The 23,815-nt window shown below is 40.4% G+C and overlaps 1 protein-coding gene across 3 annotated transcripts; it reads right to left on the bottom strand.

The window, feature by feature from the left end:
• Nucleotides 1-23,815, bottom strand: ATPAF1 (ATP synthase mitochondrial F1 complex assembly factor 1). Of its 3 annotated transcripts, none has more exons than XM_081488497.1 (9): nucleotides 23,464-23,815; nucleotides 20,063-20,171; nucleotides 16,712-16,756; nucleotides 15,737-15,799; nucleotides 12,772-12,822; nucleotides 11,575-11,622; nucleotides 9,112-9,207; nucleotides 7,406-7,548; nucleotides 1-1,075 (listed from the first exon to the last, which is right to left on the bottom strand). In XM_081488497.1, exons 1-9 carry the CDS (start codon nucleotides 23,799-23,801, stop codon nucleotides 853-855), a joined length of 1,116 nt encoding a protein of 371 aa, XP_081344623.1. In that variant the 5' UTR covers nucleotides 23,802-23,815; the 3' UTR covers nucleotides 1-852. The 3 variants fall into 3 exon arrangements, with proteins under 3 accessions (XP_081344623.1, XP_081344624.1, XP_081344625.1); XM_081488498.1 differs by having other exon boundaries at nucleotides 1-1,047; nucleotides 7,441-7,548; XM_081488499.1 differs by lacking the exons at nucleotides 7,406-7,548; nucleotides 9,112-9,207 and having other exon boundaries at nucleotides 1-1,047.

Genomic DNA, 23,815 nt, shown 5'->3' with positions numbered 1-23,815 from the left:
TTTAGTGTAACAAAGATTATAAGCCAGACTTTATTTTATTGCTACATTTTCCCCCACACACAATAGGGTATATTTGCTTCCACCTACCTTTTCTTTTAATATAATACTGGCATGGTTTAGAGTTGTTTAAAAAAACAAAAAGCAAATCTGGATTGATTCTCTCTTTACAAAACAGTTGATTTATTTATACTGCATCAATTCAGCCCCTACAAATACACAGCTTCCAATAGGTAGAATAGTTAGAGAAGCAGGTGTCACAAATTATGGTTTAAAAATATGCAGGCAGCAGGCACTGTACCTGTGCATTTAATATACCTGAAATCTGCTGATACTCCAAACCAGCTACACTAACAGCAATTCTTAATCCTGATGGCAATATGTGGTTGTTTGAGGGTCTAACTAGGTTATGCCTTTGGCCAGCCAAGTGGGAAGAGAAGGCAAAGACCATTATAGCAAGTCTTCAAGTTTATTATCCTGTCACAGTTTATAAAGGTGAGGAACTAATTATTAGGAGCTGTGCAGTCTAAATGGCCAGAGAACAAATACACTCCTATAGTGCATAAGATCAAGTCAGCCATCTGTGGACCCCTGATTGTCTCTGGATGCAACCTCAAACACTTGAAAAGGAAACTGCAAGTACACTGGGAGATAGTTATCAGACTATTTAGGTATCTTTGTTCCTGAATATCAAGTAACAGGGCTCACCTTCACGTTACTTCTTGCAGTAAGCACACAGGGCGACTCCTTAGAGACGGCTCATTATAGATACTGAGCCTCCGAGAGTTCAAGGGGTGGGCAGGCTCAGTGCTATCCAGGGCTGAGCAGAAAACTCTGTAAGCCAACCTGACATCCCTAAGTCTTATCCTGGTTCTGAGAACACTTCAGTTCGGCTCCAAGTCCGCTTTGCTCCAACTCCGCGATGACAGACATATACTTGAACTCATTCGGTCTGAAGTTAAAGGTCTCCACTAACCCGTAGGTCTCTTTTCGATCGGTGGCATAGAAGAGCTGAACTTGGTTGGCTATGCACTGTGCCTCAGCAACATTCTGAAAGGTAGAAAGAACAGTGAGGTCCCTTCCAGCACAGGGCCACACAGCTCTGTGTCTAAGGCCTGTGGCAGGTGGGGGCCCTCGCCCAGGAGTCACTGCTTCCAGAAAGCTTCCTGACTCACTGACATCCCAAGTCTTGGTGAGGTGCCCCTTTTCTGTGTACCCAAATTAGTCTACTCTTCCTCTAGCACTGTATGTATCATACTACATTTTATCTGTCCTTTGTCTCCTCTTTTTCTTTTTTGTCTGTCTACCCTTATGTGAATTCCTCACAGTATGAGCCTGTTTTACATCCCTGCATATAGTGAAATCTGGTGAATGCTTGCTGATAAATTAATGCACATGTTAAAAATTTCCCTCTTTAAAAAAAATCCATCTTCATTCAGTTCCTTAGTAACTGTTAAGTATATCTCAAGGGGAAAAAAAAGAGCAATAGTTAATCAGCTCTCCAGCTCTAAGAACTAAGTTTGTGAGTTGGTACTAAGGTTTTGACTAACTAGACATACTCTTGAATAAAACCTATTCCTCATACCACCTCAGTAAAAAAAGTGTTGCCAAAGCCAGCTGTAGTTTAACAAATTGCCCACAAAGTCTATGACATCCTTTTCTTTCTCTTGGGCCCCACAACTTGTGGGATTAGTTCCCCAACCAGGAAATGAAGCCAAGCCATCAGCAGTGAAAGCATGGAGTCCTAACCACTGGACCACCAAGGAATTCCCCATGACACTTTTTCTTCCCTATGATACAGCCTTGTTTCTCTTTCCTTGAGTGACGGTTATACTTAGTGACTTGCTTTCTAACAAATGGACTAAAGTGGAATGATGAAAAATGACTTCTAGTATTCAGTCACAGAAGACATCATTGTTTCTGTCTTGCTATCTCAAATCACTTGCTTTGGGGAAAATCAGTTTCCATGTCATGAGGACATTCAAGTAGCCTACGGAGAAGCCAGTGTGGCAAGGAAATGAGGCCTCCTGTCAACCGCCATGCAAGTGGGGTCAGAGGTGGATCGTCAAGCCCAATCAACCTTCAAATGACAGTAGCCCTTTCCAATATCTTGACAGCAACTTCATGAGACTCTGAGCCAGAACCACCCATCTATGCTGCTCCTGAACTCCTGACACAAAGAAACTGTGAGGTAATCAATATTTATTGTTTTATGTCACAAAGTTTTGGATTAGTAATTTGCTATACAGTCATTTCTAACTAATCCACAGCAAAGTCCAAGGAAAGAGAAGAGGCCACCTTCTCTAAAGCTCAGGAGCAGGAAAACAGTGACCTGACCACTCTGTAACAGAACTGGGATCAAGATACAGGCTACACTCTTGAAATTTTATAAAAGAATTACCTCAAAAACTCTTACTTTGCTTCCTATACATTCTCTAGTGCTAGCTGATCAGAGGCATTTATTCATCATTATAATGTTCACACAGCCAAAATACAACCCCAAACGATAATGGAAAATTCCTACTAAAACTGTCAAAAGCGTGCTATGTCTAGCTACAGAGTGATGAAAATGGGTTTATAAATACCACAGGCTGCTTCACCTCCTTTCCCTCCCATGGGTTGCAGGTCATTTCTCATAAGCAGGCACTGATCTCTGAGACTGGATTTTCAATCAAAAGCCATTTTCCAAATGGCTGGCTATTTCAAATTAATAGAATTTTAGACCAGGAAGGGGCCTTAGAGATCATCCAGTCCTCATTTAATGGACCAGGAAACCAAAGCAGATGACGGTCAAGGATGGACTCAAGGTCATGTGGCATGCAAGTGGCAGAGCAAGGACTAGATCTCTGGACTCCCAGGCTGGTACTCCCTCCACATCACCCTGATACTATTTCTGGTGGGGCAAAATAATTAAGGTCGATAACTCTACTTCATCATTTTCACCTTTACAAATTCAAACATGTCTCAAGGACAAACCATTTTTTAAGCAAGTGCATAATCTGAGGCAGATGTCACCACTCTCTGAGGCCCTGAACTGTAGGGACTGTGACAGTCAACTTTTATTTGAGGCTTAGGATGGTGGAGGTAAGGGTAATTTCAGTTGTGTTCATTCTAGAACAGTGCTGTTCAAGCTGCAGAGTCCTAGGGCCTCTGTGGAGGTGCCTCAGTCCCTTTACCTCTCTTTCAGCTGTTATATCCTGGGGTTTTACATATAAGATTTTGTGTGGATAAAGGACTCTGACCACTTGTTTGAAGACCACTAGAATGATGGGAAGAGAGTTAAGACATGGAGCTCTGTACAAATGTGTCTCATGGAGGATCATGGAAAGCCACCCTGCACCCCAGCCACTGCCGACTCATTCGCCCCTTGTCTTTTATTCCCTTAATTCTCGACAAGAAACAGTAGTCTCTTCCCTTTCCAAGACCCAAGAAGATAAACATTAATTCCCTATGCTGCTCAACAAGGAGGTACATTAACAGACCTGATTCCTCCCTCTCTTTCAATCTTAATAGCTACAATCAAAGTACCAAGTCTTGCCCATTTTATTCCCTATACATTTCCGAGGTCATTCTCTCTCCTCCTTCCCTACTCTGCTCTGGGTAAGGTCTTTACCATCTCTTGCCCAGACTACTGCAACTGCATTTTAAATGATCACACTGACCAGGCTAGAACTAAAAAATGTTCAGGAAGCAAATGATTAAGGTTAATGGTCTCTAAATCCAACTCTTTATGGGTCAACTCCTCATCTTTCTGTGCTCACAGGCTAAAGTCAATCCTCTGAACACAATCCATGAAATTTCCTTTTTTAATATATCAGTACAGCAAACTGTAATACCCCAAGTCATTTTATGCTTCCTAGCGTTTCTGTATTCCATTCCCACTGTCTGGAACATTCCCCTCCCCCTTTGCCCTCCCCACTTTATGCTGCTAAACTCCTGCTAATCTTTGAGGTTCAGTTCAGGTGTCATTTCTTCCTTCTTCTGGGTCAGGAACACTCTCCCTGACCCCTCCAAAGCTGTGCATGTCTTTATCCTAGCACTTACTACATTCCAATGAAATTATCTGCTGACACACATGTGGAACCAAATAAGGTTTTTAAATAATATACTAAATTTTCATCATTAAAATTAATCAGTTTAGAAGAAACCTCTAGTTTCCATCTATTTCTATCCGTTTGCTTTACTGTATTTGGAAACACGATGCCTAAAATATAAATGTATGCATGAGTATGCAGGGGATCATATATTTATATTACATTTCTAGGTTTCCCATCTCTGAATCATGTTATCTCTACACTAAATTTTAACATGTCTAATTCTGTACTACACTGGAAACTCACAGGTTGATTTATACAAGGCAAATGTATGTTGTCTGGTATGCTGTTGAATGTTATAAGACTAGGAAGCAAATTTTAATAATTATGGGAACCGTGTAGCAGTTTGAGACCACCAGAGTGAGGTGGTATAAATGCTAAAGCAGAAACGGTCTCTCCTCTGACCTTGAGAGTCCACTTCTAATATGGTTGGATGTTATGCTTTGTTGAAGATCAGAAAATACAAAACCATCTCTATGTCACTCACTCCTGTCTGTGGTCAAGTTTTACATTTTATCATTATTGGTAACTCCTTCCCTCCAAGTCTCAATTTCAAAATTCACACTTTGTCTACTATTTACTACATTTAACACTCACTCCCAACTTCAAAAATCCTTTAACTACACAACACTGTAAAATAACTATACTTCAATAAATTAAAAAAAGAGAACAGATCACAACTAAATACAACAATAAAAATTTTGCAAGTCAAACAAACAAAAAAAACACCTTTTTCCTCAAGTAGGACTCACAGTTCTTATTGTCTCTTCTCTTCATCTTTCTTATGTTTCCACTTCCCTCTTTACCCAACTTGCACTCCACTGTCAATAATTACAGCCATTTCTTTGCATTCACCTTTAACTTCCCAGTCCCTGTCTTACTTCCATACATCACTTGGCGAAACCGTAACCCTAGGTAAATCCAACTCTCAGTCCTTTATCTCTGTGCTTGTCATTCCCACACAGCCACTCTCTCTGCCTTTTTCCTAGATCACACATTGGCAAACACCTTCTGGAAAGGGAGAGACCATTAATATTTTAGGTTTTATGGCCCTACAGTCTCTTGTTGCAGCTACTCAACTCTCTGTTGTAGATGTAAAGCAGTCATAGATAACATGTAAATGATAAGCATGGCTGTGTTCCAATAAAATTTTATTTATTCACATTGAGATTTGAATTTCATATAATTTTCACAGGCCATGACACATTACTTTTTTAGTTTTTGTTTCTTCAACTACTTAAAGATGTAGAACAATTCTCACTTCATGTTCTAGACAACAATTTCACACCTCTTTTCTACTCAAATGTCCAACATCTATTCTTCCATCCCCACTCTCAGCTAACGATTCTTCTTTTCACTAAGCAATCTGGAGAGAACATCTTACAAGCTACCATTACCTCTATTCACTTAACTGTATGTGTCCTTATATCCTGGCTTCTCTCTAGTTACATTTCTGGCAAAGATTAGCCCCTCATTCTCAAGACTCATCCATTCAAAACATCACTTAAACAACTCTCTTTCTCCTGCATTTTCAATATTTTCCTCTTTACCGGATCTTTCCATCAGCATATACATACAAGGCTCTCATTTAAAACAAAACAAAAAACCCACTCTCATCCCCACTTCTTACACCCCATTCTTTCCTTTTCTTTTCAAAAACACTCCTTCAAAGACAAATTTATGCTTACTTTTTCTAATTTCTCTTTCCCACCTTTCCTAAATGTACTCCAAATACACTGTTGTCCTATCCCTCCTTTGAAACTGCCCCCATAGAGGTCCCCAATGACTTCCATGTTGTGAAATCTAATAAATTCTCAGTCCTCATCTCACTTGCCCTACCAGCATGTGTGCTGCTGGCTCAGCACCCCTATTCCCTGAAACATTTTATCTTAGCCTCCAGGGGATTCTACCATCTTAGTTTTCCTTCTACCTTACTGACTCTTTCTTTTTCATCTTCTTTGCTGATGCTTTTCTCATCGCTCCAGGGCTTAGTTCTTAGACCTCTTCTCTTTTCTACCTTCATTAACTTCCTTGGTGATTTCATTCAGTCTCATGGCTGTAAATAATCTGTATGCTGACAACTCCCATTTTCTTCTCTCCAGCTTGGATATCTCCCCTGAACTTCAGACTTATATGCCTAACTGCCTATTACTTGGATTATCTAACAGGCACCTCAAACTTAATGTGTCCAAAATTCAGTTCCTGATCTTCCTCCCAAACCTGTTCTGCCCACAGTCTTGTCTGTCTCAGTTAATGGCAACTTCATTCTTCTGGATAGGATTTTGGGTGACTTCCAGTTGAGTGTGATGAGTAGAAGGAAGAATGGGAGAAATGAGACTGATAATAGACAGGACTAACAGACAGTGAAAGAGACTCTCAATTACGCCCTAGACTTGGGGCTTACTATTACTATGCGATACTAGCTGAGTACCATCACTTTCCCCTTCCTTGTATGCAGCTGGTAAAAGAGAGAGGAAAAGTAAGTGGGTGTTATAATAAAGAACCTGAGGAGGAAAAGGCACTAAAGGGCCCACTATCTTGAGGACATCCTGAACTTAAATACTGCTGGATAAATGAGACTGAAATGAGCAAGGACTAGACAAACAGGCTGAACAGCAATCATAAAACTGCTCCTGGTCCTGGATATACAGAGAACAAACACAACAGACATCATTACCTACAGGCACATGGTCAATGCTCTATCCTAGGAAATGGGAAAAGGAGGAAGGAAAAACACTATGTATGATGAAAGCTGTACATGTGACCAGTGTGGAGAAAGATAAAAGATTAAGAACTATTCTAGACTTTGAACTCTTTCGTACACTTAAGAAGCCATTTATTTGTCCAGAGCCTCTTACCTGAAACCCCATAGGCCAGATGTGTTTTAGAGTTAGAATTACTGGATTTTAGAAAGATAACAAATGCATTATGTAACTGTATTATGTAACACTCATAATCCAATACATTAATATTTCCCTTGTAAAATGCATGAATATTCCACACCGAGTAGGATTAATAAGGACTATCAGTGGCCTCACATCAAAGTGAAGTTACAGTGAAGATACAGCTATCAGATAAGTTCAAATCAGATAAGGTTTGGCAACCAAAGGAGTTATGAAAAAATTTTGTGGTCAAAGCTTTTGGACTTTCAAATTGTGAATAAATGAACGAGAATCTGTACTAACTTCAATTTGGAAGAGCTTGAGCAAGACAAAATTACTATCAATTTAAGTAAGAAACAAGTATGTTTCTTACGTTTGTCTTTGGAATTTTACTTCTCATGACATTTGGCAGAAGAATATCTTCAGGGCCACCAGATAAATGCAAAAAGGTAAAAGTTGATTCTTACCAGAAATGTGGAATCCATTTCTGCTGTCATCAGCACTATGCCCTTTTCTTCCTTAAGTTCAGGGTAGTGATATAAAATCAGCTGGCTGGCCGCAGCTTCCCCTCGGGTCTGTAAGGAGGAACACTTATCAAGACTCAATAAGGTACCACCACAACAAAACTGCAGTTTCACAGCAATAGAGAGTCTGGAGGAAATTCTGGCTCTTAACAGTCCCCTGGGTGGCTAGTGAGTTGGAGGATTGGTACGTAGGGATGGTCAGGTTTGCCAAGTCACAGCAAAACTGACAGTTTGCACAGTGTTATTTGTGTCTTCAACTGAAAAAGGTTTGGCTTTTTTCCCAGAAAATGTTTACAGTAGGCAGTGAATCCTTCATCATGGCCATATATTTAAAAACAAAACGACACCAGCAGCTACCAAATCAAGTTCTAAAGAAAGCAATATGCCTGTGTAATTGCCACTTTTATGGACTAGTGCATTTCACAGTTGAAATCTACTCCCCTTGGCTGGCTCTGAAGACTGAGCTCTTTTAAGCTGTAGCAAACAGCTGGAGAGTTTGCACATGGGCCAGATTTGTAATGTGCAGTTTTAAAATATAATCTGGGTGGGAGGAAGGGGGGAAAAGAAGAATTGGAACATCATAATTTCATGAAGAATGGACAGGGCAGTGGTTACCAGATCTCAGTTCAGACTAGGAAGAGAGGCTGGGTTCAAAGGCTAAGCCCTCATATAGTATAGGAAGAAACAACCATACATTCAAAAGATCTCCGAGTTTCATCTTTAAAATTTCAGAAAAAGTCCTTTTAATTATCAATACCTAACTATTGCTAGGGCTCTCTTAGTAATAGTGTAGGCTCTCAATTCTCCCGAACATATTTCTATAGATACACTATCATTTTGATCATAATTATGTTTCTGGATCTTTCTTATACCTGTATATGAGCTTCAGGAGAGTAGTCCTAGCATAGTTTCCAACACAACAGCATAATGGTTAAGTTCACAGACTTTGGAGTCAATAACACGGAGTCAAGCAAACCTAGCTCTATGACTTATAGCAGTGTGAACTAACTTCTCTAAGCTTGCTATTTTTTTTTCCTTTTCTTTCTTTTTAAAAAAAATAAGTATGATACAATTTTTGGATACAATCACAAGGGATAAAGTCATAAGAAAATTCTCATTATGTTGTGTGCTCCCTTCATCCCAACTGCAAAGCCGTTATAATCCACTCTTGTTTTTGCCAGATCTGGCCTAAAAATAAAGACTGTCAATCCTAGTGATTATCTCTTTTAAAATACTTTTATTTTAAAAGCTTCAAATGCTTTGGATCAAACTTCTTAATCTAGTATTTGGGAATAAAACAAAGAAAAATGAAGGAAGGATGGAAGCAAACAAACTAACATCTGTGAAATGAAAAATATGCATCTAGCACCTTAGATAATGCTCATCTGGTTAATAAAACACATGTAAGACACAGAACCTACCTTAAGGTTATAACTCATAGGTATTGGGTGGGGCCTAAAAAGCTAGCCCAACGAAGTATGACAATTCATCAATGCTGCAGCAAATGCTGCTGGCAGTTAGTATATATTCTGTGTCCTAAAGTCTTAGCAAGGGCTTGTAGTCCCACAAAGGGGTAGGCCTCTTTCACCGAAGAGATGAACACAGGACACCTACCTGAATATTTATAAGTGCAGTGAAGTGGAGTTCAGTACCTGTCCATTGCCCGACAAAAAACTCATAACCTTCCCTTCTTGGTAGTGCACAGAGAAACTGTGGGAAACGAACACACAAGGAGACAGGTGGATAAATAAAACCGCTTGCTCTACATCAACCACCTGTGTCATTCACTCCATTTCTTCAGCATTTGGTTTTTAAACTTCTGTTGTATTTTGAAATTCATATGTGATAATAAAACACTCTTACACTTCCCAACCCACCTAAGAAAGAAAGTATTAGAGATCCACTGAAGCTCTCTATGTAAACCCATTCTAATTCCATTCTAGAATGACAGCTAACCCACATTCGCTAACCTGTCATTCCCTTCCAGGTTTTTATACTTTTAGTGTGTAAGTATACATCTATAAACGAGAAACAGTACTGTTTGCATGTTTAAAAACTTAAATCTTACCAAACTATATGTATACTTTTGCTACTTGCTTTTTTTACTTCATATCATACTTCTGAGATTTACTGATGTTGATAAATATTACTAATTCATTATTTTCACTGTTATGTGGAAATTGACAATTTTACTACAATTTTACCCATCCTTCTTTTGATGAACTTTTTGGTCTTTTTCAATTTCTAAACTTCCTCATGTTGCTGAATTAATTTTTGCTACAATTATTATAATCACTCAATATTCTACTATCTGAGGCTCATACTGAAGTATGGCTCTAATCACTGAGATGATTAATTTTATGCTCAAGACAAACTTGGGAGGAGTGGTAAAGAGACTGATGCCAGAACAAAACAAAGTATAATCAGCCTAATACGCATTAGTCATGGAATTGTCGCCTTACTGCCAACCACTAAGGCTCCCTTTTGTTATTACTAATATTAGATGAGATAACCGTAGTGCCTACCTAATGAAGAAAAAAAAATTTTTTAAAGCTTTCTTGAGGTATATTTGAGGTATAAGTTGCACATATTTAAAGTGTACAATTAAAATAGTTTTGACATATGTATACTGTGAAACCACAGTCAACATGATTACCACAATCAACATAATGAAGGTATCTATCATGTCCAAAAGTCCCTTTGTGTTTCATCCCTCCCTCTCTCCAACTGTTTCTAAGCAACCACTGACTTGGTTTCTGTCACTACTGGTCAGGCTTTCCAGAATTTCATATAAATGGAACCACAGAATCTATACTTCTTTGTACACACAGTTTCTTTACTGTTTCACCTGTGATGGATTTGGATATCTTCAGCATTTGTTATTACAAATAAAGCTGCCATGAACACTTGTGTATAAGTCACGGAATGGATGTTTGCTTTCAGTTCCTTTGGGAAACTATCTAGGAGTAGAATGGCTGGGTAGTATGGCAGGTATATGCTTAACTTATAAAGAAACTGCCAGACTAAAGCGGTTGCACCATTTTATACTATTATCAGCAATATATTAGAGTTCTAGTTGTTTCACATCCTCACCAATACCTGGTACTGTCAGTCTTTTTAATTTTAGTCATCTTAGTGGTATCTCACTGTGGTTTATTTATTTATTTATTTTTGGCTGTGCTGGATCTCCCCTGCTGCAGAGGCTTTCTCAAGTTGCAGAGAGTGGGGGCTACTCTCTAGCCGCGATTTGCAGGCTTCTCTTGTTGCAGAGCATGGGCTCTAGGGCACACAGCTTTCAGCAGTTGTGGTGTGTGGGCTCAGTAGTTGCAGCTCCTGGGCTCCAGAGCACAAACTCAGGAGTTGTGGTGCAGGGGTTTAGTTATCCCGTAGCCCAGGGATTTCTTAAAAAAAAAAAAAAAAAGCTTATAAAGATTTTGATTGGGATTATATTTTATCTAGAGATCAATTTGGAGAGAAATGCCAACAATACTGAGTCATCAAACACAGTATATCTCTCCATTTACTTAGATGTTTTTTATTTTCTCTCAGCAATGTTTAGAAGCATTTTTTGAGAATCTGAGAAATCAGTACAGACACCAAGTCAGCTGACCCACCTCACCTATTCCCTCTCTCTTAGGTCTTCTGGCAGCTCACTACTACAGCAACAATTTCATAATTTCTTTCAGACATATATAATCAAAATAGCATGGCCAAAACTGAAAAGAAACTGCCAACAGAAGAGAAACTTAGAGGAGGTTGAAAAGACTAAGGTCTCAGGTGCTGCTTCCAATATTCACTTATATTCTTTTTTTTCACTTATATTAATAGATTAAGATCCATATCAGAAAGGGCTGAGATGTTTCAGAGAGCTTAACAGCCACAGACTTATTGAGCAAACCCACAAGGTTAGTTAGGGTTAAGGTTAAAAATCTCACTTATCAGTACAATCAACACGTAAGCATCTTTGTTAAATAACTATAAAATGTGTGACAGCATGGAGCATGACGAGATTGGTTAGAAAACACCCTTGTCTGACAGCACTGAGAAGCAATCCCCACATGGTCATCGGAAACTTACTGTTGGGCAGGACTGAGCCCGGTTCCAAATCAAATCAAACTTTTCTTTCTGTAGGTTAGAAACGAGTAAAATTCAAAGACAAGAAAATAAAAAAGGCCGTAATCACATTTAAAGTCACCAAGACTGAATTCCAGAACTAAAATACAACTAAAACAATCTCAAACTGCATCATTTACAAACCCCTCTTACAACAGAGAGGAAAAACCAGATGTATGCTTTCTTATTCAGTATCAGAATTATGTGTGAGGAGTGGATACTCCAAATGCTTTAAACTCTTCAGGGGACTCTGAAAAGTGTCAGAGACAACAAATCACCGAGTCTGTATGAGGGAGAGCTAAGAGGGCCTGCTCAAACAATGAGTCAGTATTAGAGATTTAAAATAACATGAAAAGCACAGATTCTTTTGGCTGTTGAACTCATGTTAAGGGAAGGGTACATATGTAAAAGAGGAAGAAAAAAAAAGATAGCAATACTCTCAACAACAACCAAAAGGCCTGGCTTTATTTTTCCATCTGTACATTTTCCTCCTTAAACTTAACACGTGTAAGCTAGATGTATATTTGTGGGCTTGATATAAACTTAACCTAAAGCTACTTCCTCTTCAGAGAAGAACAATTAATCAACTAGCTGATAACCTAGAACAATAAATACTTTCTTCTGGTAGAAGGCGGCAGGACACTAAACCAGAAGTCAGCAGCATTCCTTCCTAGTCACAGATCTTCAATGTCAAGCAGTGGCCCGTGACTATCTCCAAGGCAGCAATTTTGAGGAGGGAGACGCCTCCAAAGCTTGGGAAGCTCCAAGTCAGCTCAGGGATAGGTCACTTATAGACAGGAAGGGAAGGAAGGTATACTTGAGGACCTGTCCTAAATTCCAACAGCTTGATTGGAAAACACGAAAAAGAAATAAAAGACACTTGGAAATTGCTCAGCAACATAAACTTACACCATGCTCCCTTGTCAGAGACTTGACTCAAAGAGACATTTCTAAACCAGAAAGAGGAAAAACAAGAGCCATAAATATACCATATGGAGCTCCCAATCTTTGGTGCTCAGGGCATAATAAAAACCCTCAGAGCTATAAATGTAGGTTCTCAAGAGGCAATAAACACAGGAACAGTAAAAGCAACTGCCTACTAAGGTTAGAGCCCTGACCCCCGTGCTGTAACACTTTCATTTTCCCCTCCAAACTACTTACAGGAATAACTGCGTAGACTGTATCTTTTGCTGCAAAATACTGCTGCCAAATCTGTACAAAAAAGAGAGTGTCTGTGAGCCGTCGGTCATCTTTTCAACCTGCACCAAGAAGCAGTGACAGCTTTCATTGCTCACAGTAATATGTTATTTGATAACAGGGAAGAAAATCCAAGGTAATACTTTTATTACTTGTACATGATTACAAAAAAGATTTAATAGCATCTACTCTTCTAGATGATTAAACTGTAACTCTTAGTAGCAAATTCCTGTCAGAGAAACAGATTCTATGACCTTGTTAATCATTTCTTCTAAGATGTGCTTTGTGTGTAACAGACACATTCTTTTTTCCATATGTTCTCTCCCCAAACCCACAATGCCCAGCCAACTGTGAGCCCTCTCAGAGAACCCGGAGTCTCAAGGTCAGGCAGAGATGGGTGCAAATTCCAGCTCCTATCACTTGCCGTCTATGCTACTTTGGGCAAACTACTGAAAATAACTAAATAACAACAATGTAATCATTGATAAAATAGCAATAACATCAACCTCATGGGATTATTGTGAATTTGAAATAATTATTTGAAACAATCATTTCAATAATATTATTGAAAAAATAATTTGCAACATGATTTGAAATAATGTTTGTACTTAACACAACAGAATTACAATGCAAACCATAGACAATGTGCTCTGAGGGCAACAAAGAGGCACTTAACCCGATTTAGGGTACAAGTACCAGAGGAAAGGACACTTGAGCTATGTCCTGAAGAATGATGAGGAGTTAGCCAGATGAATGGGGAGTCTGGGAAGATAGACAAGCAGGAGAGATGATAAGAGATGTTCTAAGCAGAGAAGGACAAGCATTAGCAAAGGCACAGAAGTTAGGAAAGGCATCAGAGCCAATGTGATACCTAAGGTGCTAAAGAATGGGTCACCTTCCTTTAGAACTGCTCTGCTTTGTCAACATCCCCAAGAACATGGGACAGGGGCAACTGAAGACACTAATCAAAGTGAGATCTAACCATCACAAAGCACAGAAGGAATATTACCTCCTAGGACCTGGGCAAATCACCTTATCAATGCAGCCTAAGATTGCTATGCCTTTCTTTTTTTACGTCAAAATACTGCCTCCTCATTTTAAGGACAGCATGTCCTGCTTATTTTTATTTAATTTATATTAGCAGATAGTTTATGAATCAACACTGAATTTATGAGACTGATAGATATTTCCTAACATAGTTGACCTTGGCCACTCAAAATTATTTTAATGAACACAAATTTGTATCTAAAAATATAGGTTGGAATGATATTTGTCATGTAATGGTCAGGGCTCCTGGGCCTGGCTTCTCTCTCTCCTAAAGGACATACTTGGTGTCCACTTTCTATTGGCACTTCTTCCCAAAGGCAGTTTGAAGCTTCCTGGAGACTTTGTATTAAGCCTAAATTAGCAGAAGCTAGAACTCTGTGCTGTTCTCTTTCTATTTTTGTGTCTGTCTTTTCAATAGGCTGAAATTCCTTGAGAGGAGGGGGTCCCTCATTTATTTCTACATCTGGCACAGAGGCTGACATTTAATAAATGCCTGCTGAAATGAATGATACAGTACCCAAGGACACCCATAGCAACTGGCACAACTTCTTATAAGGGAATATGATGCAGAGTCAAACAGACATGGGTTTGAATCCTAGTTCTATCACTAAGTAGGTTACTTTATCTCTTTAAGTTAATTTCCTCAGTTGTAAATTGGGAATAATAGTACCTACTTTATTTTTTAGTTTTTTAAAAAATTTTATGGTTTTTTTCTTGTCTTAGCTTCTTATTTATATTGGAGTATAGCTAATTAGCAATCCTATGTTAGTATCAGGTGTACAGCAAAGTGATTCAGTTACACATATACATATACCTATTCTTTTTCAAATTATTTTCCCATTTAGGTTGTTACATAATATTGAGCAGAGTTCCCTGTAATAACACCTACTTTATAAGGGGGTTATGAGAATATAATGAAATAGTGCATATAAAGAACTAACTACAGCACCTGACACACAGTATACTACTTCTATTATTGATTCTCTCAATCTACCTAAAATACAATTATGAAACTATAAGGAATGCCAATAAATAGCTTATTGTATTCTAATTATAGAAAAAAGAATCAGACATGCAAATGTAAACAGCAGTGCAAATCAAGGTATATGGAATGACCAAACAAGTGGAATAGATAACGAGTGCTTTGATGGAAGGTGTCCAGAAGGCTTCCTGCAGAAGGTCCTAAAATAATGGAGGACTCTGAATGTCAAACAAAGGAACATGGGAAGTCACTGAATTTTTGGAGCAGGTTACTTCATAAGATTTATTTTTATTCTTTTATTTAAAAGCACAAATATAGCATTTATTCTGTGCCAGGCACTGTTCCAAGTACTCGTTTGACTCCCCAAATAATTCCATGAAGTAAGTACTATTATTATGTCCATTTTACAGATAGGGAATCTGAGACCTAGAAAGCTTAACTAACTTATCAAAGTCATTCTGCTAGTAAGTGGCAGAGCTTGGACTTAAAACTGGCAGCTTGGTTCTAGAGTCTGAACCAACACACTATGAGTAGAACTTCAGGAGGATTGAATGAGGGAGGATATGACAGGGGGAGGGGGAGGAAGAGAAATAAGAGCAGGGAAACCTATTTAGAAAGGTAATACAGTCATCCGGGGAGAGAGCAGTGATGATTTTAAATAAGGTGTGGACAACAGGAATGAAAAAGAAAGGGGAAATATGAGTTGATTAGACATACAGGAGTGAGACCAAGTTTTCTCATGCACTATTTTTCATGTAATTCATCACTTTTACTTTCAATGATTGGCTTTCATTTTGGCTAGGAAGAGGTATCAGGAAACATATGTTCCTTTCTACCTTCAGATTTGGTTCACAGAGCACATATTTTCATAAAGTATGCCAATTCACTTTCATTCATTACCTGTTTTATTTCTTCTGCAGTTTTGTCTTTCACCATCTCAATGTTGAAGATTGAACTGAGAGTCTGAAAGGAAAAAATAAAAGGCAATTAACACTTGTACAATTGAAAAAATAAAACAGCTTAACTCTATCTGTAAGCCTTATAAGAAGCATCATGTTAGGACAGTAAAACAGATCTTCAGTAAGTGGAGAATGAGTATTAAAAAACCCACAAGCTCAGAGAAGGCAGCCACCAGGGTCAGGCAGGTTTCACAGTTCTATTTTCAGGGAGTATCTGCAGGGATTTCCCAAAAGTTTCACACTCACTCATGAGCACTGAAGCTTGTAGCTGGTAAGAGGAGAAAGTTCAGTTGTTACCTTTAATTTAACTGCTATTCTATCAGAAATGGTTCCTTATTTGCAAGTTAAATGACAGAGTAAACATGTATTTATTTGATTTTTTTAAAACTATTTCCTACAGACAGGACAGGTATCCCTACATTTCCTCTAGCACACCAGGACCCACACTATGTAGGAGTCATAATAAAACTGTAACAAACTCGTAACAAAAATTCATAGAAATATTTCTAATCTCCACAGTTCAATTCAGTCACTCAGTCATGTCCGACTCTTTGCGACCCCATGAATCGCAGCACGCCAGGCCTCCCTGTCCATCACCAACTCCCGGAGTCTACGCAAACCCATGTCCATCAAGTCGGTGATGCCATCCAGCCATCTCATCCTCTGTCATCCCCTTCTCCTCCTGCCCCCAATCCTTCCCAGCATCAGGGTCTAACGAGTCAACTCTTCGCATGAGGTGGTCAAAGTATTAGAGTTTCAGCTTCAACATCAGTCCTTTCAATGAACACCCAGGACTGATCTCCACAGTTAGAAAAGCACAAAAACACCAAACCACAGTACCTATGTTCAAATATGCAGTCTCTTGTTATAGATGTTCCACATGACTTCAGACTTGGCTATTTAATTAGAAACCTACCTTGTCCTTAGTGAATCCTCTGCTCACAGGCTCTTTCCCCAGTGTCTGAAATACAGGATGGGACAGGATATTACTCTAAAAGACCACCCTCCCTAGATGAGCTGCCAATACCTCATTTAGTAATGTTGCACCTAAGAACTCACTTCTCTCCACTCTATATAGCAACTGTTCTAAGAGTTATTGTTTGTGAGACAACTTTTGACTGATTCTGAGATGCAGAGATGAGAAACCTCTTTGTTAGTAACCACTATCTACTGGTACTGAGAATCCATTCAATCCCTGGATGAGGGGCTTTCCCAGAACGAGCCTGCTTAGGTTTCCCGTGCTCCACTTCCCAGTGAGCCACAGAGGAGATGAGAAATGGAATGATGTCTTTTCCAAGCTGCTTCTCATCTGTGACAGCACTTCTGAAGGCAGGCATCCTTAGCAGACTATCGAGTCTTTTCCAGTAATCCCTATTATAATGTATTCCCGCCCTCAAATTAGACTCCCCCTCACAAAAGGCCAAGAAAAACTGAAAGTGATTATTTTCTCTCCTAACTCACTCTCAGATAAAGGCCACAGCAGGAAATCATATCTGGAGTTGTTTCTGATAGTAGGGATGGGTTATTCTGAGTCTTCCATTCAATTTCTCAGCTCACAACTATCTTTCAGAGAGCACAATCCACACCTGGGAATCTGAAACTGAAACATACTTTCTGCATTAAACTGTGTTTTTCATTACTCTGTGCTTGAATCCAAATCTTCCATAAATGATGTCTGTAGAACTAGTACCTACAAACTAGACAAAAGCATGGTATAGAAAAACCTACCGGATACACCGTATGGGCCAAAGTTTCAAGAGCAATTAATGAAACATTTAAAGCATCTCTACTACAGATGCTTTGGAAATCTCTGGGGACTTGTTTTTGTTTTTTGTCATCACAATAATTGACTGGATGGTTACACCTGCATTTATCGGAGGGGTAGTAGTGCCTAATGAACTGCAATTTTGCAGGTGAGTTCTACATAATGAAGAATTTTCCCTCATCTCATACAACTTTTCAATGTCTAGCCAGACCTACCTTTCTCCTTTTCTTTTTCCATCCATCCCTTCCTCTTCCTTTTTTTAAACAGTTTTAATATTGAATTTTTCAGAAATGCAACTATATGTAACTTGAGAGAAGATTGTACCAATACATTGTGGAATCTCATGAGAGTCACTGATAACAACACTGCTATTGTTTGAGAGTTTTTATAATTACCAACACAACACCTCCTACCAGTTGGCATTTGTTGCAAAAGTATTCATGGTGATGTTACACAGAGGTAAAAGTACCTGATGACTGCATTAGGTCTCATAGCATAGTTGTGCCTAAGAACTTACATACTATTATCTATATTTTTTTAAAAAATATTAAAATTAAGGCATTATATTCCCTGACATTATATGGGTAGGTGGGTTATATTGTCTACATTTCATTTCAGGGTAGAATAGAGAGAATTAAATACAATTTATTACAAAAAGGGGATGTTTGGTGTTATGTGGTAGGAACCAATGACTCAAAGAAAAGGCTTTAGAAATAGAGTCATTAGTCATTAACTTTCCTCCAGCTAGATAAGAAAGACAGTAAGTGAATATTTAGTTGAGAATTGCCATAATTTAAATTAAATCTTTACTTATTCTGCTCATGTCATCATAAAGGTGAATTTCTAAGTCTTATTTCAAAGGGGGGCAAAAAGTTTTCCCATATAATATTGAAAGTTTATAACAAAGTAATATTTCCAATAGCTATTCACTTGTAATCTTGACATTATAAATGTTTTAGGAAATTACATTAGATTAAATATTTGTAGTAGAGTTGTTTATTCACACAAAGTTGTAAACTAGGTTTGTCATAAGAGGTTGAATTTGCTCCTCAACCTTATAATGATTAATCTATTAACTATTCTGATTCTAATTAACTCAACCAATCATTAAGAGTGAATGAACTCTTTTAAAATTTGGGATACCAAGCCAAAAAAGGGTGCTTCACAGGTGGCACCAGTGGTAAAGAATCCACCTGCCAATGTAGGAGATGCAAGAGATGCAAGGGTTCAAACCCTGAGTCAGGATGAATAGGAAATGGCAACCCACTCCAGTATTCTTGCCTGAAAAATTCCATGGAGAGAGGAGCCTGGCACGCTATAGTCTATGGGGCCTCAAAGCATCATTCACAACTGAGCAAGTAAGGCAAAAAGTTATTTTCCGAGTAAAAGAAACACCTATCCTTTTACAATGTAGAATCCCAGTTTTCCATTGTAACTACCTTATTTCAGGCCCATGCAGCCCATATCTAGATATATTCTCCCTGGCTTTGGTCTCTCCCACTTGGATTTGTTCTGTGCACCACCCTAGATTAGTATTTTTCAAATCATAGGTTGTGAAATAAATTTAGTGGACTGTGGCCAAAGGTTTTTTAAAAGATGAAAATAATATTAAGAGTGCACTGCATGCAATAAAAGTAAGTATTGTTTTGTAAAAATTTTGTTTCAGTTATAATCATATACATATATGGGTAAGGAACTGCAATGTAAAATATATTTTTTACTGTGGGTCATGGTCAAAAAGTGTGGAAGCACTTTTAATTAGGTTAATTTTCCTATACAAGTGTCCCTTAGTATCAGTCAGGGATTGGTTCCAGGACCCCTGAAGACACCAGAATGTGTAGGCACTCAATTCTCTTGTATAAAATGGTATAGTATTTGCTTATAAGCTACGCACATCTTCCCATACATTTTAAATCATCTCTAGATTACTTATAATACCCAGTAAATGTAAACTCTACATAAATAGTTAGAAATACAATAAACGCTAAGTAAACAGCTGCCTGCAAGTGGCAAACTGGAGTTCTGCTTTCTGGAACTTTCTAGAGTTCCCTACCCTGCCCGCGAATATTTTCCACCTTCTGTTGGTTGAATCCACAGGTGTGAAATCTGTGGATGCAGAACCTGTATTGCTTGTACACAGCTTTCAAGATGCTTTTCCCCAGCTCTGATTTTTGTTTAAGGATAACAAAAGCTAACACGTATTAAGCACCTTTTCCTCCCTAATTCCCACAGCTGTTGTCACGTGTATCTTGCTTTGACCACTCAACTATACCCCTTGGAAGCAGAGATTATCTTTTTCATCCCCTTAAATCTCCACCATGACTACAATACCTTGCCAAAAAGAGCAGAATACCATTTACAGATGGAGACTGAGCTGAGTAAAGATAGAGTGAGTTCAGTTTGTCCAGTTGACCCCTCAATGAGCCCATTCCCAGGATAAGGGTCAGGCGTGGTGGTGCAGAGTATTGGGGCGCCAACAGCACCCAAAGGGGCAGGTCTTACCTTCTGTTCCACACATTTGATAAAGTCACCTTGCTTGGAGTGCCCCACTGGCTGCTTCCTAAACTCATTGCGCTTCTCCAGTCTGGACTCAAAAGCAGCTGGGTCAGACCTGATCAAAGAAAAACAAAAGGTTAAACCACCTGGGCCTTTCTGGATTTTGAAATAACGAAACACCATATTTCACTTTCAGAGATGGGGCACAGACATCATTTGACTTAATTACCCTGAGCACAGGCCTACAAATCAAGAAAGTGGACAAAGAAATCCATTTATTCAACTATTTTTAATCCTCATGGAGCCTGTGTAACATTTTTCTCCTGCAGGATATTCCCTAGGATGCCATGGGGATTGGTCTCTCAGGTACTTGGAATTTGAATCCTCAAGACAGGAAAGGTACTTCGTGGGCATCTTTCTCGGTCACCTCCTCAGACAGGAATCCCACTGTCCAGCTTTTACTAGAACACATCTAATTCTCAGCCATCTCCCTTCCCTCCCCCACTAGGGCAAATCTCCATTCAGAGCCTGGCAATCCAGAGGCTTCAGGCAGCCTATTTTGCAGATTTAACACCTGAGTTTCCCCTGATCCTCTCTCCAAAGAACATGTTGATGGAACATCAGAATTTGTTCTTTGTGTCAAAATGGGGCTGGTCTTCAGGCCTGAAGTTCAGGTTGGGGCTGCCATTTGTTAAGAGTTCTTCAGGCAGTGTACATTCTGGTGAAAATGTCATACAGGGGCTCCAGCTCCTGGACCATGAGACCTATAGTGTCATGCGTGAGGTCTGCAGGATCTAAAGATATCCTGGTCACCCCTGTGGTGGAGTTCTTCTTGGTCAAGACACTGCTGATTGCTGCTTCTCCATACAACTCTTTTCTGGAGGTGACATCAAATACCACTATCTTCACTGCCATGTATTCTGGCAGATCTTCCTCCCCTCCAGGGCAGGCCAACTCCTCCTCAATGAGGAGCTGCACCGGGGGCCCCAGCTGGTAGGGTGTGGCATCTGTCTGACCAGGGCTGCAAGTACCAGGGCCTAGGTCAGTGTTGCCAGTGAGTGGATGGAGAGGTGACAGGGTGGCAGAGCCCTGTCGTGTACTCCACCCTGGGCATCTTTCATGACGAAAACTTTCCGAGTCTACATCTACCCCTCTGTATCTTTCACCAGGAACGGGAGAAAATAGCTAGTTTTTTTATGAGTACATGAAAATTGCTCTTATGTCACTTAAGTTTTTCTTCTCTAGGTTAAAATTCTTCCTTTTTTTTTTCAGCCCCTCTTCATATATGTGATTTGTAAAGCTTTCCCTACTGTGGACCTGCTCTCTGGACATGCTCGTTTGTGCATGTCCTACCTACAGTGGGCCTAAAGCTAGATGAAATCCTGTAGCTCACCAGTGTAGTGTGATGCAAAAACCCAGGGGCTAGACTGGAGTGGGGTCAGCAGGGCATACAGGCTTGTCCTGCCCTTGGCTCACAATGAACTTGTAGCTGGTGCTCCAAGAGCCTGAGTTTAGTGAGCGTGCTCCAGCACTAACCAGCCAGGACTATAATTCCTTCTAAAATATCTCAGGAGAGACACTACCTGTTTGGTCCTGGGCCTCATGGCTATGCTCTATCCTGCCCGTTTTCTTAATTTGGCACAGGTTCTACTGACTCTTTTTCTGGGGGGCCTGCTTTCATTTCATACCTCCCTTTCCCTCTACTTCGTGTTTCCTTTTTCTTTTTGTAGGCACACAGGTTTCCCTCACTCAACTTCTTTTAGGACTTATCCCTTTCTGTCTCCCTTTTACTCATTCAGTAAACTTGACTTGTTGTCTCTTGCCTGTTAGTTAACTTGCTGGGTTCTAGAGATACAGAAACACATAAGAAAGAGTACCTACCTCAAGGAGCGTACTACCTAGTAGGACGGAAAGACAAGTAAATATGCACATTAGAGCGCTACAGGTATGATGATGAGGATTTGCTCAAAGATTCCCAAACGGCTGAGGTGGTTTTATGCCGCTGTACCTTTGTTTATGCTGCTGCTCCCCTTATCTGGAATATCTGCCCCCAACACCAGTCCTTTATTCCTTTGTGCTAGGCCACAGAGCTCAAAGGAAGTTTTGGCAAGAGATAAAAGCTAGGGAGATTGGCAGGTACTAGAGCACGAAGGCCTTGTATGGAACACTAAGGATGTGGACATTATCCAGAAGTCTGGGGTGCCTTGGAAAGCCACTCTTCAGGAGATGACAGTAGTGTAAATACTGACGGCAACGACTGAGTGAGGAAGGAAAGTAAAATCAGCCATTCATTTGTTCATGAATAAGAACAAACAGGAGCTGTGAAGTACTCAAGCGTGTATGCAGACCACTCTTCTGAGATGCTTGTCTGTGAAAGCGATCAGTGAGAAAAGGCTGAAGGGGAATGAAGCTTAAGAGATTTTTAAAAAGACAAATACTTGAGTATATCTAAATGCTATTGAAGGAAAGCAAAAATATTCATTTATTCTGTTATTCTTTCAAAGAAAGATCACTATAGTAGCAGTGACATGGACTGGGGGTCGACGGGTCCAAGACTGAAAGAGGGGAAGACTGCAATACTCTAGGTGAAGATGATGCAGTACATCAACGCTGTGGAAGTAGAAATGATGGAACTCAGAGAAGTTATAGGAGCAGTCTTAGGTTTTCCCTCCTAAGACAACTGCCTGCCCACCCCGCCAGGTTCTCTCCCAAGTCCCTTCAATTTTCACTTTTGATCTCCTTCAGGTCTTCCCAGTCAAACTCTTTGGACCCACCATGCCCCATTATATCTACCTCTAATGTCCAAGACCTTCTCTCTAGAAGGTGGAAGGTAGTCTTAGGAACCTGGGATTCCAAGTCGGACAAATCCCAACCAGCTGCGTGACCTTTGGCAGGCCTCTAACTCTCCCATCCTCAGTTCCTCATCTTAATGAGGGTCCAACCTAGAACCAGCTGTGACACTATTACTTCTTGATGTCCTGCTCCCTTCTCAATCTCCTTTCCTTCTAGTCAGGGTCCTTAGCTAGAAGCCTGGGACCCCGAGTTCTAGGTCAAGCTTCAGCTGACTCAATATTTGATCTTGAGCAAATCAAGTCCTTTCTCTGCAGAGCTCTACTTTCCCATTTCGATAATGAGGACAGGTCTCCCCGAGGTGCCTGCCCCTTAAGGGCTGTCCTAAGAGTCGACCTCAGCGTTTTGAGAACTAAAGCAGAAAAAAAAAAAAAAAAAAGACAGCTGGAGTAGAGACTCCTGGCTCTCACACTAGCGGTGTGATCTTAGAGTGGGGACAGAAACAGAGGTCCTTAAGCAGGGCTGCGGGAAGGACTGAGTGCGCCAGATACAGATACACCAGAGGTGCGGACCGCGCGCCGCCCCTCCTCCCCGCCCGCCGCCGGCCGGGCCCGCACCTGCGCAACTGCTGGATCTTGTCGCGGTAGCGGTCGTAGAAGGGGTTGGCCTCGAGCTCGTCCCCGACCCCGCTGCCGTCGGCTCCCCCGGCGGGCCGGCCCGAGCTGCGGCGCACCGGGAACACGCGCAGCTGCCCGGCTGACACGAGCCCCAGGCCCAGGGCACGGCTGCGCACTGCGCATAGGCCGCGGTAAAGGCCGGCCACCTGCAAGACGGCCGGGCCCGCGCCACCCGCTGCCGCCGCCACGGCAGCCATGGCCGTTCCCACCTCCACCTCCTCCTCCCCCTCCTCCCCGGGCGCGTCGGCCTCGGCCCGCGGCCCGCGCGCCTGCTCCATCGCCTTCCGGGTCC

Source organism: Giraffa tippelskirchi, chromosome 5, assembly GCF_054371585.1.
Source record: "Giraffa tippelskirchi isolate mGirTip1 chromosome 5, T2T-mGirTip1v1.2.pri, whole genome shotgun sequence".
Lineage (NCBI taxonomy): Eukaryota > Metazoa > Chordata > Mammalia > Artiodactyla > Giraffidae > Giraffa > Giraffa tippelskirchi.
This window is presented reverse-complemented; position numbering and strand designations above follow the sequence as displayed.

Bases quoted from the DNA above. Each gene is read 5' to 3' on its own strand.
- ATPAF1 (XM_081488497.1), bottom strand. From the start codon at position 23,801: ATGGAGCAGGCGCGCGGGCCGCGGGCCGAGGCCGACGCGCCCGGGGAG. The intron at 16,757-20,062 runs GTAAGACCTGCC...CCTGTATTTCAG, and splicing joins TCAAATGTGTGGAACAGAAG to ACACTGGGGAAAGAGCCTGT. The intron at 9,208-11,574 runs GTAAGTTTCCGA...CGTTTCCCACAG, and splicing joins GGGCTCAGTCCTGCCCAACA to TTTCTCTGTGCACTACCAAG.